The 15,224-nt window shown below is 33.2% G+C and overlaps 4 protein-coding genes across 5 annotated transcripts; 1 reads left to right on the top strand and 3 right to left on the bottom strand.

The window, feature by feature from the left end:
- Positions 1-1,427: 1,427 nt before the first annotated feature.
- LOC126664213 (protein kinase STUNTED-like) lies at positions 1,428-4,758 on the top strand. Its single transcript, XM_050356490.2, has 9 exons — positions 1,428-1,661; positions 1,748-1,818; positions 1,912-1,985; positions 2,061-2,176; positions 2,261-2,992; positions 3,140-3,388; positions 3,472-3,632; positions 3,852-4,079; positions 4,162-4,758. Exons 1-9 carry the CDS (start codon positions 1,442-1,444, stop codon positions 4,543-4,545), a joined length of 2,235 nt encoding a protein of 744 aa, XP_050212447.2. The 5' UTR covers positions 1,428-1,441; the 3' UTR covers positions 4,546-4,758.
- Positions 4,699-6,814, bottom strand: LOC126664214 (uncharacterized). Its single transcript, XM_050356491.2, has 4 exons — positions 6,525-6,814; positions 5,430-6,433; positions 5,244-5,310; positions 4,699-5,136 (listed from the first exon to the last, which is right to left on the bottom strand). Exons 1-4 carry the CDS (start codon positions 6,594-6,596, stop codon positions 4,990-4,992), a joined length of 1,290 nt encoding a protein of 429 aa, XP_050212448.1. The 5' UTR covers positions 6,597-6,814; the 3' UTR covers positions 4,699-4,989.
- A 3,183-nt stretch (positions 6,815-9,997) lies between these two features.
- On the bottom strand, positions 9,998-12,178 carry LOC126676814 (uncharacterized). 2 transcript variants are annotated; one of them, XM_050371108.2, is made up of 4 exons: positions 11,930-12,174; positions 10,787-11,796; positions 10,602-10,668; positions 9,998-10,495 (listed from the first exon to the last, which is right to left on the bottom strand). In XM_050371108.2, the coding sequence occupies exons 1-4, from the start codon at positions 12,029-12,031 to the stop codon at positions 10,349-10,351; spliced, it is 1,326 nt and encodes a 441-aa protein (XP_050227065.1). In that variant the 5' UTR covers positions 12,032-12,174; the 3' UTR covers positions 9,998-10,348. The 2 variants fall into 2 exon arrangements, with proteins under 2 accessions (XP_050227065.1, XP_050227069.1); XM_050371112.2 differs by having other exon boundaries at positions 10,405-10,495; positions 10,589-10,668; positions 11,930-12,178.
- Positions 12,179-12,737: 559 nt separating this feature from the next.
- LOC126664786 (uncharacterized) lies at positions 12,738-14,999 on the bottom strand. The gene is made up of 3 exons (XM_050357337.1): positions 14,636-14,999; positions 13,508-13,808; positions 12,738-13,424 (listed from the first exon to the last, which is right to left on the bottom strand). The coding sequence occupies exons 1-3, from the start codon at positions 14,738-14,740 to the stop codon at positions 12,901-12,903; spliced, it is 930 nt and encodes a 309-aa protein (XP_050213294.1). The 5' UTR covers positions 14,741-14,999; the 3' UTR covers positions 12,738-12,900.
- Between the last annotated feature and the right edge of the window lie 225 nt (positions 15,000-15,224).

Here is a 15,224-nt window from a genome sequence, read left to right on the forward strand (position 1 = left end):
AATTGTTTAAAACTGTTTGAAACTCATTTTAAACTATTTGGATACTGTATATTGGGATAAAATTTATAGTAAAAAAATAAAATTAAGAGTAAAAAAATAAACTCTGATGCGATGTAAGAGTGGAGTTTTTAAGTTATAAACGAGGTTAATTATTTATTTTTAATTTTTTTAAATACTTTTGTAAACATCCTTATTTATACTCATACATCCCGTATAGGAAATTATTCTTTTGTTGTACACAGAAATTAGATGTATATATGAGAGTATATACAAAGGTCACAATTCCTCTAAAAAGCTAACTTCAGACGTATATAAGAGAGTGTATGAGGAAAATATAACTATTTTTAAATGTGATATATTAAAGGGTTAATTGCAAATGCATACACGAACTTTACTCAATTTGTAATTACAACATAAACTTTTTAAAACTTAACAATGTCAGTAACCAACTTTCATTTTTTGGCAAATTGGTACACCGACCAATCACGCAACGACACATGACGGTATATTACAATGTCCACGTTAGTGTTTTTCGTATTTGGTGTATCGATTTGCCAAAAGTGTAAAGTTGGTTACTAACATTATCAAGTTTTAAAGTTTATATTATAATTGCAAATTAGGGTAAAATTCGTGTATGAATTTACAGTTAATTCTATATTAAATGAAATTTTCAAATAAATTGTCCGCCCAAGTCGAATCTTCTATATTTGTTGACATTGATCTCAAATATAAACTAATCTGCATTGCGTATACGTCATACCCTTTCCTTTTAAGTTTTACTGCAATTCTTATTTTATATTAGTCTTAATAGGTGTACTAAATTCTTTGTAATGTTCATAGCTTATCTCATGTTTGGTAGGGACTGGATAGAAAATTAATTATATTACCGGTCAAACTTTCAAAATTGACCAAACTCCTTGTCCAAATATGACCTACCTTTAGGTGAGTTGGTTTAAAAACTGACTATTTAATCAAAATTAAACAAAATTAAATTATTTTATAGTTTAACCAAACTATCAAATTATTAAGTTAAATTTAAACTAATATGGCTGAATTAACTAAAATTTATAAAGTGCAAAAGCATAGCGACTTAATTAATTGGTTAAAACCGATTAAAATAAAAAAAAGTCAAACATAAATAAAAACATAAAATATTCAATTAATTTGGGTTAACTAATTTTTTTTTTTTTAAAATAACCGTACACAAATTCCGATCAAAATATACAGTTAAACCGGTTAATTTAGTTTATTGGACACTTTGTTCACTTCTATATATACCTACCTATCCTTTCTTTATTATTTTTTAAAAATTTCAACATGTTAGAAATTTATCACATGGACTCCTGTTCTTTTGTTTATAGACTTTTCTGAATGTATATGTAGCTTGTTATTCATTAAAATTTTCAACTTTGTTATTCATTAAAATTCACAAATAAATCACATGTTGCTTCCCAGAAGAAATATTAGTGGCGGCTATTTATTAGTAGTATTAATATCAAATGCCATATACTATATCCAAACATCAGACATTAATTTGATGGAAGAACTAACATCAACTCTAACGACCAGCCATTTTTCTACAGGATATCTCAACAGTGAACTCGTACGAGTCTCCGAGTTTGACCACCAATTATTAGTCTTGCTCCAACTTTCTGATACAGGTATATTCTTAAAATCTTCCAGACATTGATTCTTTTCATTTCAACTTCGAGTTGAGTTGTTAATGATGTTTTCTTTAATGTTCTAGATAGTGATTTCTTGGAAAATTTAATGAAAACTATTCATTCAAAAGCTTGTTCTAGAGGATTAGTGAAGAAGGTATGTGTTTTTTTTTTAAAACATTTTGATGATTGACTCTGTTTTTCTAATGGGAGAGAGTCAGTTTCTAATTAGTTTTTTTGATTTGATCAGAATGTTTTAAGGAGAGTGATCAAGCTTTATGCAGCCAGGGTAATTTTAGTGATAAATTCAGATGATTACCTCAGGTAATTTTGACTTTGCAACGGATTTTCTTCATGGAAGCTTGTGAAATTTTCCTCTAAACATTAATAATTTTTCAGGAAACGATTTTCACTGGTTAGATGTCTCGCCGGAAAATTACCAGAAATGGCCATTCTTCAGGCAGTCCATGGGAGGAAGATCGTCTTCAAGCGGAGTGTAATTCGTCAGCTTGGAGGTTGGTAGTAATATCTTCCTTGAAGAAAAATAGTTCAACTAATTAAATGAAACTTCACTAAATTCAATCAATTATTTTCTCCAGGCTTCGAATTGAATTCAGAACCAAAGTTTTTTCCTGATGAAAACAAAAATAGTTCAAATTCCGGATCTGATGAGTTTTCAAGGAGCGATGAAGCTTCCGTGAATGATGAGAACGAATACAAGGACGGGGTTTCTTTGAAATCAATTTCTATAGTCAGAAGAGAATTGCCAGAATCATCGAATCTCGGTTGGCCTCTCTGTCGAAAAACTATGGGTCCTGCAGCTTTAAGAAGTATGTCTCTGGTAGAATGGGTCATGAGTCTACCCAAGCGAAGCTTAATGGATACAGATTCTGATGAAACCGACAAGTCCTTTAGTACGAAAACAGGAGAATCTATTAGAAACGAGTGTATCGTCGAAGAATCAGATGGTAGAAGCATCAATAGTGAGAATCAGGCGTATGGATTATGTCAAGAATTCTCTTCAAATTCAAAATATGAGCTTGCAGAAGAATCTGAGCAGTTAACACCTGGCTGGCCTCTCCTCCGCATAAAGACTTCTGAGAGTGTTGATTCGTCGAGAGAGTATGAATCTAGCATTGCTTCTACAGGCACCTGTGAGATTGATTTGTCTTTCAAAGAAGTAGAAAATTCTGCTGAAGAAAATTTCTGCGAATGGGAACCTCCAGGGGAGCTGAAGATGAAGAAGAAATTAGTCCTGAAATTGAAATCTTCTGGCTGCAAACAGTTCAGCTTTAAGGAGCTAGCCAAAGCAACTCGTAACTTTTCCTCAGGTTCAACTCTCTTTTTCAAGGCATTTTTTTTTACATTTCTATAATTTTGTTTATAAAAAATGTTTGTTGCGTGTGTTTTATGTTTTAGTGTTTCCATTTTCGTGCTAAATAGGTATTGATTGTTGTAAACTTGATTTCTTTCGACAGAGAACTTGATTGGTGAGGGAGGTTGTAGCAATGTGTATAGAGGATCCATTCGCCGGGGCAAGCTAATGGCAGTAAAGGTACTAAAAGAGTACAAGGAAGCTTGGAATGACTTCTACTTAGAAGTAAACATCATATGTTCAGTAAGGCACAAGCATATCACACATCTGATTGGTGTCTGCATAGAAGATAGCCATTTAATTTTGGTCTATAACTTCTTGTCCAAAGGAAGCTTAGAGGAATGCTTACAAGGTAATTTACCGTAACTAACGTTGTAGCTTCTTTATAAAAAGTTGTCAATTTCACTTATAATTACAAAAATGGACTGTGCACAGGCCATGATGAGAAGTCTATACTGCCATGGAAGATGAGATTCAGAGCAGCAGTTGCAGTAGCCGAGGCTCTAAATTACCTACACGATGGATGTCCTCGCCCTGTTATTCACAGAGACGTGAAGTCCTCTAACATTCTCTTCTCCAACGACTTTGATCCGCAGGTACTATTCCATTCAACTGAAATCAGAAAATGGCAAAACGTTTTTTTTTTCTTTTCAAAACATATGTTATAAATATATACAGTTTTCGAGTTTAATAAGTGTTTCCGAAGACGAAAATGACATCTGAAAAATAAGACTCGTTAAGTTTCTTTGCGACAAAGCTTTTCATGGCAAGAGTAACCTACGTATTGTTAATGTTGTTATTTCCCATTTATGCAGTTATCTGATTTTGGACTTGCAACATGGGGACCTAGAGATTCAGCTTCCATGATAAGCAGTGATGTAGTTGGAACATTTGGATACATAGCTCCAGAATATTTCATGCATGGTAGGGTTAGTGATAAAACCGACATATACTCCTTTGGTATAGTGCTCCTCGAATTGCTAACCGGAAAAATGCCGATCAGTTCCCAAGTTATAAAAGGACAGCAAAGCCTGGTCAAATGGGTAAGCATTTTCGATTAAATTATTTCACTGATTCAATGGTGCTGTTGAATAATAGATTGCTAATTAACTTATTCTACTTCAGGCGATGCCCTTACTGGAGAACGGGGATTTAGAAGACCTACTTGACTCAAAACTGGGCGGAGATTTTAACATAGCTCAAATGCAGAGAATGGTTCTAGCTGCAACTCTCTGCATCAAACAGTCGCCCAGATTACGTCCAAAAGCAAGTCAGGTACTAGAGCTACTGAGGGAGGAAAATGATATAAACGAATGGATAAATGCATATGCTAATGATCTAAAAGACTTTTCAAACGACGAAGTGGATGATTTCTCGGTGAAACTTGATCATAACCAATGCTTGGATATTTCATCTCTGGTTTCGGATAATAATGATGAATCTCTAAGAAGTGTGAAAAACAGGCCGCGTTTAAGATTAAAGGACCATTTAAAAGAACGGCTGGATTAACCATCACAGTGCTTTTTGTTCACATTGTGCTGAACAGAATCTGTGCATTTGGATCATAAGAAGGAAGCTGATCTGATGGAGCCTGAAAACCAATTGCAAAAGACATGTCTCTGATTGTAAATAGTAGTGTTTACATACACTAAGGAAGCTGTATATGGAAATTTTGATTAATCTTACTGGTTGCTATAGTGGCAAAAGTTCAAATTCTTATAATTCTTACAACATTAGTATCAGACTATCAACATAATATTAACATCAGCATAAGAATTTTACATATATCTAAGCAAAAAAGGACACGCCTAGGAGGAGCATATAAACACATTTGGACAAAAACAAAGAGAACTAGCTACCATCTGCTTCATTCAATGGTCACTGCAACTGCTCTCTTGTTCTAAGGAGAAAGGGTGTCAGCAAAAATACAAAAAGAGAACATACCATTAGTAGCTAACCAGTCTTGGCCCCCACCTTCCTCCACTTATCTTTAAGATCAGAAGGTGTTCGTGATTTATCGAAAATATGACGACCAAAGTCCAAAATTTTCCGCCAAGGAAGATTCTTATTGACTTTAGAAGAAAAATTATGCACCCCTTCCTGCCATAAAAGAAAAAAGTCACAGTCTTTTTCTATCAGTCGGTGTTCTATGAACCTGCTCATTCCTAAGTTGAAATTACACATTACGTCTCGCTTTGTCATCTTACCCTTAGCATATCTTCCTCTTCTGGTGTCCATCGAATTCTTTTATGCTTCGAAAATGGTGCATTCATACTGCAGGGAAGCGAGAGAAAACCTTTTTAATTGTGAAACCGTATAATTTCATTATGCAACAAAAACCATGTCATACCAAGAATGATGTTAAATTTGTAACATAAATCAAAAGAACTTACAGCATCTTATCAGAATCTTTGGACTGTCTAGACTTCTCTAATGAAATCGATTCCTCCATCCGGTCCCTACCATCTTTTGCTGAGGTGTTGTGTGAATGAACTGATGTTTTTTCATGAACAACAGCATTCTCATTAGTTTCCTGTCGCACTGCAACAGTCACATTATTGGCTGCAGGTGCATCCACATGCATTTGTTCTTCGTTATCCTCCCTCGCCTGGTTTCCTTTAGATAAGTTTAAAGATTTAGATTCAACCTCTGCTGCTGATCCATGAAGCCAACCCTCATGGATGGTATCTTTTTCTGCATGGTGGCCATCTACAAGTTCCTGTTCTTCTCCTCCAAGAATCACAACTTTGTCAGCAACTTGTTCATTACCCTGGCCTTGCTCCATCACTTTATCGTCTAAATCTTCTAACTCTCGAGTTTCAGAGATCTTTTCAGGTTCAGTTGATACTGTACGTGGATCATCATCAGATATCTTCACATTCTCATCATTTTGATGGTCTTTTTCTACTTCCTCAGTCCCTTTACGCACATCATCATCAACATCAGTCCTATCCAAATGCATGCAGTAGGTAACTGCCTCCTCCATAACTGGTCCAACATTTGAATTACCCACATTCCCTTTTCCATCACTATGCTTCTCTACTTCAACAGGGTCCAAATCCATAAACTTGCGCAAAGAACTCTTAGCAGACAAAATCTTCGTCTTCCACTCCTGGGTCCTGGCCTGATGAAGTTTGTACCAACAATAAGGGCAATAAAAGTTTCCGTCTTCATATTTAGGACCGCAGGGAATACAGTGGCGATGAAGGCAAATAGCACAACCATCACCACAGCACATGAGCAAATTATCTCCGTTGTTACATTTTAAACAACTGTATATAAATTCATCATCACTGGAATCACTACCCATGTAATCTTCCCCTCCATCATTCTCACTTAAAATTTCTACAGCCATCGTATTCGAACTATCTTCTCGTAATGCATTAATATTATGATCCTATCCAAATATGTGTTGTAACATTAATATTTTTTGACTTAAAATTATGACTCTACTATTTAAAATCAGTAGATAAAAAGAGAACACTTACGGTGGGAGCGGTGGCTGAGGGAGACAGGCGAGAATTTTTAATGGGGCGACGGGCCAAAGATTTAGTTCTCATTCTTGTAGAAGATGTCTCTTCAGTGAAAAATTAGGGTTTTCCTGGTCGCAAAATTGGAGGTCGGAGGTAGGGACTGATGGAGGCGCGGCGTGGAGTTTCGTTGACAGAACAGCGGCAGGCGGCAACTCTGTGTGAAATAGCCCGGCTGGTTGAGGAAGATGATTGCTTTCCTTTTGAGTTTTCTTCTTCTTCTTTTTTTAATTTTGAAGGCCAAACGTTATGTCGTTGGCACTTCATTAGTTTAAAACGAACTGAATGGGACTGTTTCAAGAATAATTATTGTGACCTGCGTCATGTTATTCGTGCAACAAACCAATCATACGTTAGCCATATAGAAAAATTAATGATAAAAAAATAAGTGATAATTAAAAGATTCTCTATTGCAAGTCCTCATTGATTTGTTGTAAAAATGACGTGCCGCAACAGTTACGTGTGATAAACACTCATGTTTCAAACTTAGGCCTTACTTGGTTGGGGTAAATAGATTAGGGAAGTTGTACTTTCCGGAAAGTAGTAAAATTTTTTTGCTTGGTTCAATTTTTATATTTTATTTTCCGGGAAGTTGAATGTTTGACTTTCCTTTAACTAGGGAAGTAACTTCCCTATCAAAACCCAAGGAAGTAGAACTTCCCTAACACTTTTATTGGTTTTTCCTAATTTAACCTTAATTTTTTTCTTTTTTTCTTTTAAAATTCATATAAAAATATTTTAATTTATTTTAAAAAATATACTTATATTATTTTATAATTGTTATTTATAATAAGTAAATATTTTTATTAAATATTTTATATTATGTAAAATTCAAATAAAAAAATATAATTTTTAAATTTTAATATTTAAAAACTCTCCTAAATAGTACTTGAATTGTAAAATAAGAGATAGTAAGTAAAAATTAAATTATTTATTTGCTCGATTTTTAAATTAAAATTATTTGTTTAACAATATAAAAATTATCAAATGACATTTATGTCTTTTAGTTAAAAATATAGTATATTATATTAAAATTAATTTTGTACTTCTCAGGAAGTAAAAATTGAAACAAGTAACATTTATCAAACTTACTGGGAAGTTAACTTCCCAGGAACTACACTTTACGGGAAGTTATTTCCCATAAATTGCTATAAAACGAACCAAGCGAGGCCTTAATTGCCCGTCCTGTTTTATTGCAGCAAACTAACTATTAGGAGCAGTTTATTGCAAGGTTGACATCGGAATCAGAATGGGAATCGGAATGAGAAGCAATGGGAATCGAAATGATTATTTTCATTTTTTTGTTTACTTTTCAAAATTAGAGTAAAAACTAAAATAGGTAAAGTTTAATAACAAAAAATTATTTCTTATTTATTAAAAATACTTTTTTTAATATTTTTATATAAAAAAATTAATTTTTTTTATTATTTCAAGTGTATTTTTCGAAATAAATATTTAAAAATAATTTTTTAAAAATTATATATCTATTATTTATTATTAAAATAATTTATTAAATTTTGATTCTCATTTTCTTTTATGGTAGAGGGGGAATGGGTGATTCACATTAAAAAGGATACTCATAGTTTTATTTCCTAATACAATTAAACAAAACAAACACAAACAATTAGAATCATTTTCATTTCCATTTTTATTCCCTTTTTTTTTTCTCGAACCAAACGACCCCTTAATTTTTAAATGAAATGAGAGTGCTAGGCAACAATATGTCAATTCATAGGTTTGATTTCTCCTATTACTTTTTTTTAATTATTAAAAGAATAATAATTCTCTACCAAATTATCTTATTCTCTACCAAAATATCTATTTTTAAAAAAGATTTTAATTATAAAATTTGACTTAAAAGTACAACTTTTGTTTTAGATTTTTAACTTAATTCTCTAAAGTTTTCCCTGATCTATAACCTAATTTCTCAAATTTTTAAACTAAATTTTTCTATTTTTTATTTCAAAATTAAATTAAATTCTTCATTAAAAATTACTATAATGATAATTCTCCATCTTTTCCCTTTTAAAATTAAACCACTTTCAATTTTAAATATATATTTTCTTTTTTATATTTTATTCATAAAATTTAATTATTTATTCGTATGATAATTATATTAAATTATATTTTCTATTACTTAGATTATTTAAAATTTATGTGAATTTTAATAAAGTTATGAACTTTTATGAGAAACATAAATTTAGGGGTCACAATATAACTTAAATTTTTAACAAGTTCCTTCTTCAAATTAACAAACAATAAACTCGTCAAAGTGTCAACATTTGACTTTTTAAAAATTATAGAATATACTTCCTCCGTTCTAATAGAGTTGTCCACTTTGCATTTATCACACAGTTTAAGAAAAACAATTATTATTTATGAGTTTTATAAAAAAAATCTTACTTTTCTTGTCATACCCCCTATTTAATATAGAGTTCATTTGCAATTTACTTTCAATTTACTCATTATTAAATTGTAAATAAGGATAATATAGGAAAATTGGGTGTAAAAGTTAGTTACATATTGAAAGTGGTCAACAGTTTTGGGACAAAAAAATTTCTCAAAATGGACAATTCTATTGGGACGAAAGAAGTAGTATTTTAGACCTAAAGCGAGGAGATAAACAACTATTATTTCTGATTTACAAAGTTCGGTTAAGAAACTAATTAAATTATCATTTTTATTGGAAATCTATTTAATTAAAATTAATTAATTTTTTTTAGATGCAAAACTATACGGACTAAATTAATAGATTAATATAATTAAACTATTAAAATTATAAAAATAATATCTTAACATATAAAATAGTCAATTAATTTGGTTAATTGAATTTTAAAATTCATAACCAAACCTTAACAATAAGAAATTAATTTTGACTTTGCAACTCAATTTCTTTAAGCTTAATCACTCAATAATATTCAAAGAAACGATTTTCCGCTTGGCAATCTCGCAAACAATAAGTTCCCAGTTATACGAAACCTTGCTAAATTCAATTAACTATTTTTTTCAGTTTTCAAATTGACTTCAGGACTTAAGTTTTCTCCTGCTAAAAAAAAATAAGTTCAAGTGAAATAGACGCATCTAACTTTACCGAAACTAAATTCTGTGCATTTAATGAGAATGAATACAAGGACAAAGTTAGTTTGAAATCAATTTCTGTAGTCAGAAGAGAATTGCCAGAACCATTAAACCTCGGTTGGCCTCTCTGTGGAATTCAATCTCAAAATTCTTAAGATTGAATGCAATTTTTCTTTTTATGTAGACTATGTCCGCCAGGATTTTGAACTTTAACAAATAGAAATGAAGATAGAGTTGAATAAAATCAGAGCTTGGCATCACCACCACCATTCATACAGTTTCGATAGCATTTGATTTGGGCGATCAACATTATAATAGCATCAACCAGTAAGATTGATGTATAAATGCACGACAAGAAAACATTAGATTATCAACATAATATTAACACCAGCTATGTATTCTACATACATCTAAGCAAAAAGAGCACACCTATGAGCATATAGGCACATTTGGACAAAAAGAAAGAGAGCAGTGGAAGGGCATCAGCAAAAATAATCAAAAAGGTATGTACTGATGTTTCAGAACATTTCACCTATGTTCTCTTGTTCTAAGGAGAAAGGGGATCAGCAAAAAAACAAAACAAAAAGGTTTTGCAGGTTCAATTAGTGTCTAATGCCTACATAGGAATGTAATGCATGTTAAACTGTCGGTGATTCACCTTCTTCCTCTTTGGTCCTAAGAATCAAGAGAACGTACCAAACTTGCTAACCACTCTTCGCCCCCATGTTCCTCCACTTATCTTTGAGATCAGAAGGTGTTCGTGTTTCATGAAACATATGACGACCAAAGTCCAAAATTTTCCGCCAAGGAAGATTTTTATTAACTTTAGATGAAAATTTATGCACACCTTCCTGCCATAAAAGAAAAAAGTGACGAATTTTTCTATCAGTCGTTGTTTTATGAACCCAATCATTCCTAAGTGGAAATTCTACAATATGTCTCACTTTGTCATCTGACCTTTAGCATGTCTTCCTCTTCTGGTGTCCATTTCATTCTTTTACGCTTTGGAGATGGTACAAACATACTGCAGGGGAACGAGAGAGAACCTTTTTACTTGTGAAACTATATAATCTCATGTGCGACAACAACCATATCATATCAAGAATGAAGCTAAATTCATAACATAAAACAAGACAACTTACAGCATCTTATCAGAATCTTTCAACTGTCTAGACTTCTGCAATGAAATTGATTCCTCCATCCGGTCCCTATCATCTTTTGCCGAGGTGCATTGTGAATGAACTGGTGATTTATTTTGTCGAATTTCATTGTTGTTAGTTTCCTGCTTCACTGCAGCAGTCATATTATTGGCTGCAGGTGCATCCGCATGCATTCCTTCTTCATTATCCTCCCTCACCTGGTTTCCTCTAGATACGTTTAAAGATTTAGATTCTAACTCTCCTACTAATCCATGAAGTGGACCATCATGAATGGTATCTTCTTCTGCCTGGTGGCCATCTGCAAGTGCTTTTTCTTCTCCTCCAAGAATCCTAACTTCATCAGCAACTTGTTCATTATCCTGGCCTTCTTGCTCCATCACTTCATCATCTAAATCTTCAAACTCATAAGTTCCAGATATTGTTTTATGTTCAGTTAATTCTCTACTTCGATCATCATCAGATATCTTCAAATTCTTATCATTTCGATGGTCTTTCTTCACTTCCCCGATCTTTTTCCCCACATCACCATCAACATCAGTCCTGTCCAAATGCTCAGAGCATTCATTTTCCCCCTCCATAACTGGTACAACTTTTGAATCACCCCCATGCCCTTTCCCATCATTTAGCTTCTCTACATAAACAGGGTTAAAATCTATAAACTTGACCAAATAATCCTTAGCAGTCAAAGCCTTCTTCTTCCACTCATCGACCGTAGCTCGATGAGTTCTATACCAACAATGAGGGCAATAAAACTTTCCATTTTCATCGTAGCTAGGGCCGCAGGGAATACAACTACCATGAAGACAAACAGCACAGCCATCGCCACAGCAATTAAGCAAATTTCCGCCGTTACGGCATTTTAAACACGTGTATATAAGATCAACATCACTAGAACCACCATCCATAATATTTTCTCCACCGTCACTGTCACTTGATATTTCTACATCCATAATTTTCTGACTATCTTCTCCTAATGCATTAAGATTATGATCCTATCCAAACATGAGTAGTAACATTAACATTATGAATTAAATTAATTAACGACTCTATATCTAAACAAGAAGAATCTTCGTGTTCAACATGCTTAGAATTGAAAACTAGTTGATAAAAAGAGAGTGAGATTACCGTAATGGGAGGAGGAAGAGCCCTTACGGTGGAGGTGGTGGTTGACGACGACGGCCGGTAAGGTTTATCGGGGCGACGCACGGCGAGTGCTTTAGTTTTCATTCTTCTATGAGAAGTTTCTTCAGTTTAAAGGGGTTTTTTGAATTGCGAGATGATCGTATTAAGCAATGAGCAGTTTAGCACTAAACCGTGCTAACACAATCACAAAGAAATTAATATGAATAAATTGTGTTTATTCTATAAAATAAAATATAATCTTAAAAATATACAAAGCATATTATTCATTTTTTTTAAAAAATTAATATAAATAAATTCATTTTTCAACAACATAGAGTGTTCTAATTAAAGATCAACAAGAAATTATACTATTATGAAATGATTTCATTTTTCTAAAAGAACTCATTTTTCTCTTCATTCGTTTGAAAGGTGAAAGAACATGTTTGCGACGCACCGCTAGTTTTGTTCTATTACAGCCTTATTAATATCTATCTTTAAGTTTTTTGCGATTTTTTTATTTTTTACTGAGATTTAAACGGATCAGACGTGAGTTAATCAAGAGTGTCACAGAAACAAAAAGTTCCCCATAGTTGGAAAGCACAACAGCCCTTTGAGCAAGATTTATGACTTAATTTTTCTTCTTTTCAATTAAACTTTTATTTGCATATTTAATTGTTTCATAATACTTATATTTAAGTTTTATTATATGACATTTATCTTCCATGAATATCAACTTTTAACACAGAAAGAAAAAATAACCAACAAGAAAGTTCAATTATAAAATGAAGCAATAATAATGAAGAAACAAAACTTCAAAAAGAATTGCATTAGATATATTGATTTTTTACTGTACAATATTGCCTTCATCCCCTACATTTTGTCAAGGTGCAATGAAGTGGAAAAAATATAACTGCACCATATAGAACAATCCGGCAAAATTAGTTGAAAAGGCCAGACAGCCTAACAATAAAGCATTAGAATGGAACAGTATAGGGTAACGCATAGATATCAGCCTGTGGTAGATTTCGGGCACAGGGCCAAAAGGAAGATGCTTCATGGCATGGTTCGTCATGGTGAGAAATTTTGATTCTCTTGTCACGATGAATATCTTGCGTTTTCGTGCCAGAAAGCCAACTTTGATCATCACAGTTATTTTGATCATAATCAATAGCTGGTGCAGTCCAATCCCCAAACAACGTTTTGTATAAAGCTTCTGCTTTTAATAGCTTCTTCTCAGTTCTGGAAATGTGGTGCCGCGAAGATTTTTCTTTCTTTTCAGAACCTGCATCAGAAATTGATTTAAAGGGTACTGGATTGGCTTTGTCTACCGCCATAGAATCGATAGTGCTACCGTGATCTTGTCTAGAAATGGCCACGACTTGCTTCTTCTCCGGAAGAAGACTGGTTCTTCCAGAGGTTGAACACAAATGCTCAACATTAGCAGATAAATTTGGCTCCGTGTGCCTTTGCAAGGCCAACCGAATTCGAATGACATTCCCTAAACAATTCAATGAACAAAACACTCGTTAAGTTTTAAACTTAATAGTCATATATCAAATGGAAAAAAGAGCAGAGACGCACCATTATTTTTGGTGGCATTAGAAGCAGAATGCACGACATAGTCACTTTTTCTCTTATTGCTACTCCGAGTACTATCAGATGAAAGACTCTGATGATGAGAGACTGGTTGCCCATGTTCCTCAGTCAAGCTACTTCTTTCAGCTTCTTCATCATCCTTCCCCTTCAAAAGACTCTTCCCTAGTTTGTTGTCTGTAGCCAAAGAACTAGCTTTCTTCTTTTCTTTCTTAGACCTCTTCTCTTTTTTGTCTTTCTTTTTATGTTTATCAGTTAATGGTTTATCGTCCTTCAAGTCCCTCTGGAACTTTTGTATACCAAAATAACAGTTTTAGATAGATTGCCAGGAATACTAAAAGGATATGAATGACCATATGAACCAAATCTTATCATCACTTGACCAGCATACAGAATTATCAGCAATTTTATCCCAAGAAGATAAAAATGCTAAAATTATCAAACACAATTACACATGCAAAAAACCTACTTAGCCCCAACAAATCGACCTCTTTCATTACCTTGTCAATGACAGAAATCAAAAACAGTCATCAAGTAAATACAAAAACATATGCACATGTAATTACTTTCATGCTGAGTAAATAACTGTTTGATGTTTGTAAAACAAAGCTGCTTTAAAATTGGAAAAAGAATTAAAATAAATTCTCAAAAACATGGTTTCAAATGATTAATTGCCTCACAAAAGGTGTACTATAGCAAGTCGTTGATCAAATTTTATTATCAGTGCAAAATCTAAAATCTGAAATAAAAGTATATCTTGATGAAAGTTTTTGTAAAATCCAGAAAACAAAACTTGTTTATGCAATTTCATTTAGGCAACTAAAAACATTCAATCAATCTTGTGTGCCGTCTCACTCGTAGAAATAACTATAAGAGGATTAAATACAGAAATCAAGGTCGAATGCAACTAATCAGGCATTTCACAAAAAAAATCTTCAACAAACCCATTAAATGACCAAAACCAATTAACCCTAACAAGAGATGCCCTCAACCAAGAAACAAGCAACCAAATCTCACTAGGCATAGTTCAGTTGATTAATTTACAAATTGAACCTTACAATCAACACAAAAGCAAGTTGAGCATAAACGGGAAAAAACCAAATTTGCTCAACGAACCTTAATGGATTGGCTCGCGGCAACCTTAACGGTTTCGCTCACGGCCTCACCACGCGCTCCGTTCCTCAGGTACCCAGGAGGCGGATAAGGATAGCACCGTGACATTGCTCTCTGTATCTTTGATCTGACTCAAATCTCAAAACTACTCAATCGAAAATTAGGGTTTTTTCACACACAGTTTTTTAATTAAAATCGATTTAGGAATCTTAGACAGCAATAGGATCGCTAAAAAGTAACAAATTAATTTTCCAAACACAAAATCGAAAAGGGTTTACTGTCTTAAGAAAACGCTGCTAGGGTTTCTACGAATCGAGAGGTGGAAAGTTTTCCCTATTCTTTACGCCTCGACGATTTGCAAAATAATGAGAAAAAGAGAAGGGCTGGGGGATATTTATAGAGGAGGCAAGTGGAGATACTTGACCTAGGTCGGTCACTTTTATTTTGCCCATAATACCCTTTGATTTATAAACACTTAATGTTACAACCAATTATAACTTGCCACGTGCTAGAACGTGGAAAGCTCACATAGTATGCGTTGCACTTGATTAAAACAAAATATTTCCTGATGTGATTTCGCGGAAATAGAATA

This window comes from Mercurialis annua, linkage group LG1-X (genome assembly GCF_937616625.2).
Source record: "Mercurialis annua linkage group LG1-X, ddMerAnnu1.2, whole genome shotgun sequence".
In the NCBI taxonomy this organism is placed as follows: domain Eukaryota; kingdom Viridiplantae; phylum Streptophyta; class Magnoliopsida; order Malpighiales; family Euphorbiaceae; genus Mercurialis; species Mercurialis annua.

Excerpts from the sequence above, each read along its gene's own strand:
- LOC126664213 (XM_050356490.2), top strand. The coding sequence starts at position 1,442 with ATGTTGCTTCCCAGAAGAAATATTAGTGGCGGCTATTTATTAGTAGTA. Across the intron at positions 1,819-1,911 it reads CTAGAGGATTAGTGAAGAAG|AATGTTTTAAGGAGAGTGAT; the intron begins GTATGTGTTTTT and ends TGATTTGATCAG. Across the intron at positions 4,080-4,161 it reads AGCAAAGCCTGGTCAAATGG|GCGATGCCCTTACTGGAGAA; the intron begins GTAAGCATTTTC and ends ATTCTACTTCAG.
- LOC126676814 (XM_050371108.2), bottom strand. The coding sequence starts at position 12,031 with ATGAAAACTAAAGCACTCGCCGTGCGTCGCCCCGATAAACCTTACCGG. Across the intron at positions 11,797-11,929 it reads CTCTTCCTCCTCCCATTACG|GATCATAATCTTAATGCATT; the intron begins GTAATCTCACTC and ends ATGTTTGGATAG. Across the intron at positions 10,496-10,601 it reads AAGAGGAAGACATGCTAAAG|GAAGGTGTGCATAAATTTTC; the intron begins GTCAGATGACAA and ends CTTTTATGGCAG.
- LOC126664786 (XM_050357337.1), bottom strand. The coding sequence starts at position 14,740 with ATGTCACGGTGCTATCCTTATCCGCCTCCTGGGTACCTGAGGAACGGA. Across the intron at positions 13,809-14,635 it reads CCGCGAGCCAATCCATTAAG|TTCCAGAGGGACTTGAAGGA; the intron begins GTTCGTTGAGCA and ends GGTATACAAAAG. Across the intron at positions 13,425-13,507 it reads TAATGCCACCAAAAATAATG|GGAATGTCATTCGAATTCGG; the intron begins GTGCGTCTCTGC and ends TGAATTGTTTAG.
- LOC126664214 (XM_050356491.2), bottom strand. The coding sequence starts at position 6,596 with ATGAGAACTAAATCTTTGGCCCGTCGCCCCATTAAAAATTCTCGCCTG. Across the intron at positions 5,311-5,429 it reads AAAGATTCTGATAAGATGCT|TATGAATGCACCATTTTCGA; the intron begins GTAAGTTCTTTT and ends GCTTCCCTGCAG. Across the intron at positions 5,137-5,243 it reads AAGAGGAAGATATGCTAAGG|GAAGGGGTGCATAATTTTTC; the intron begins GTAAGATGACAA and ends CTTTTATGGCAG.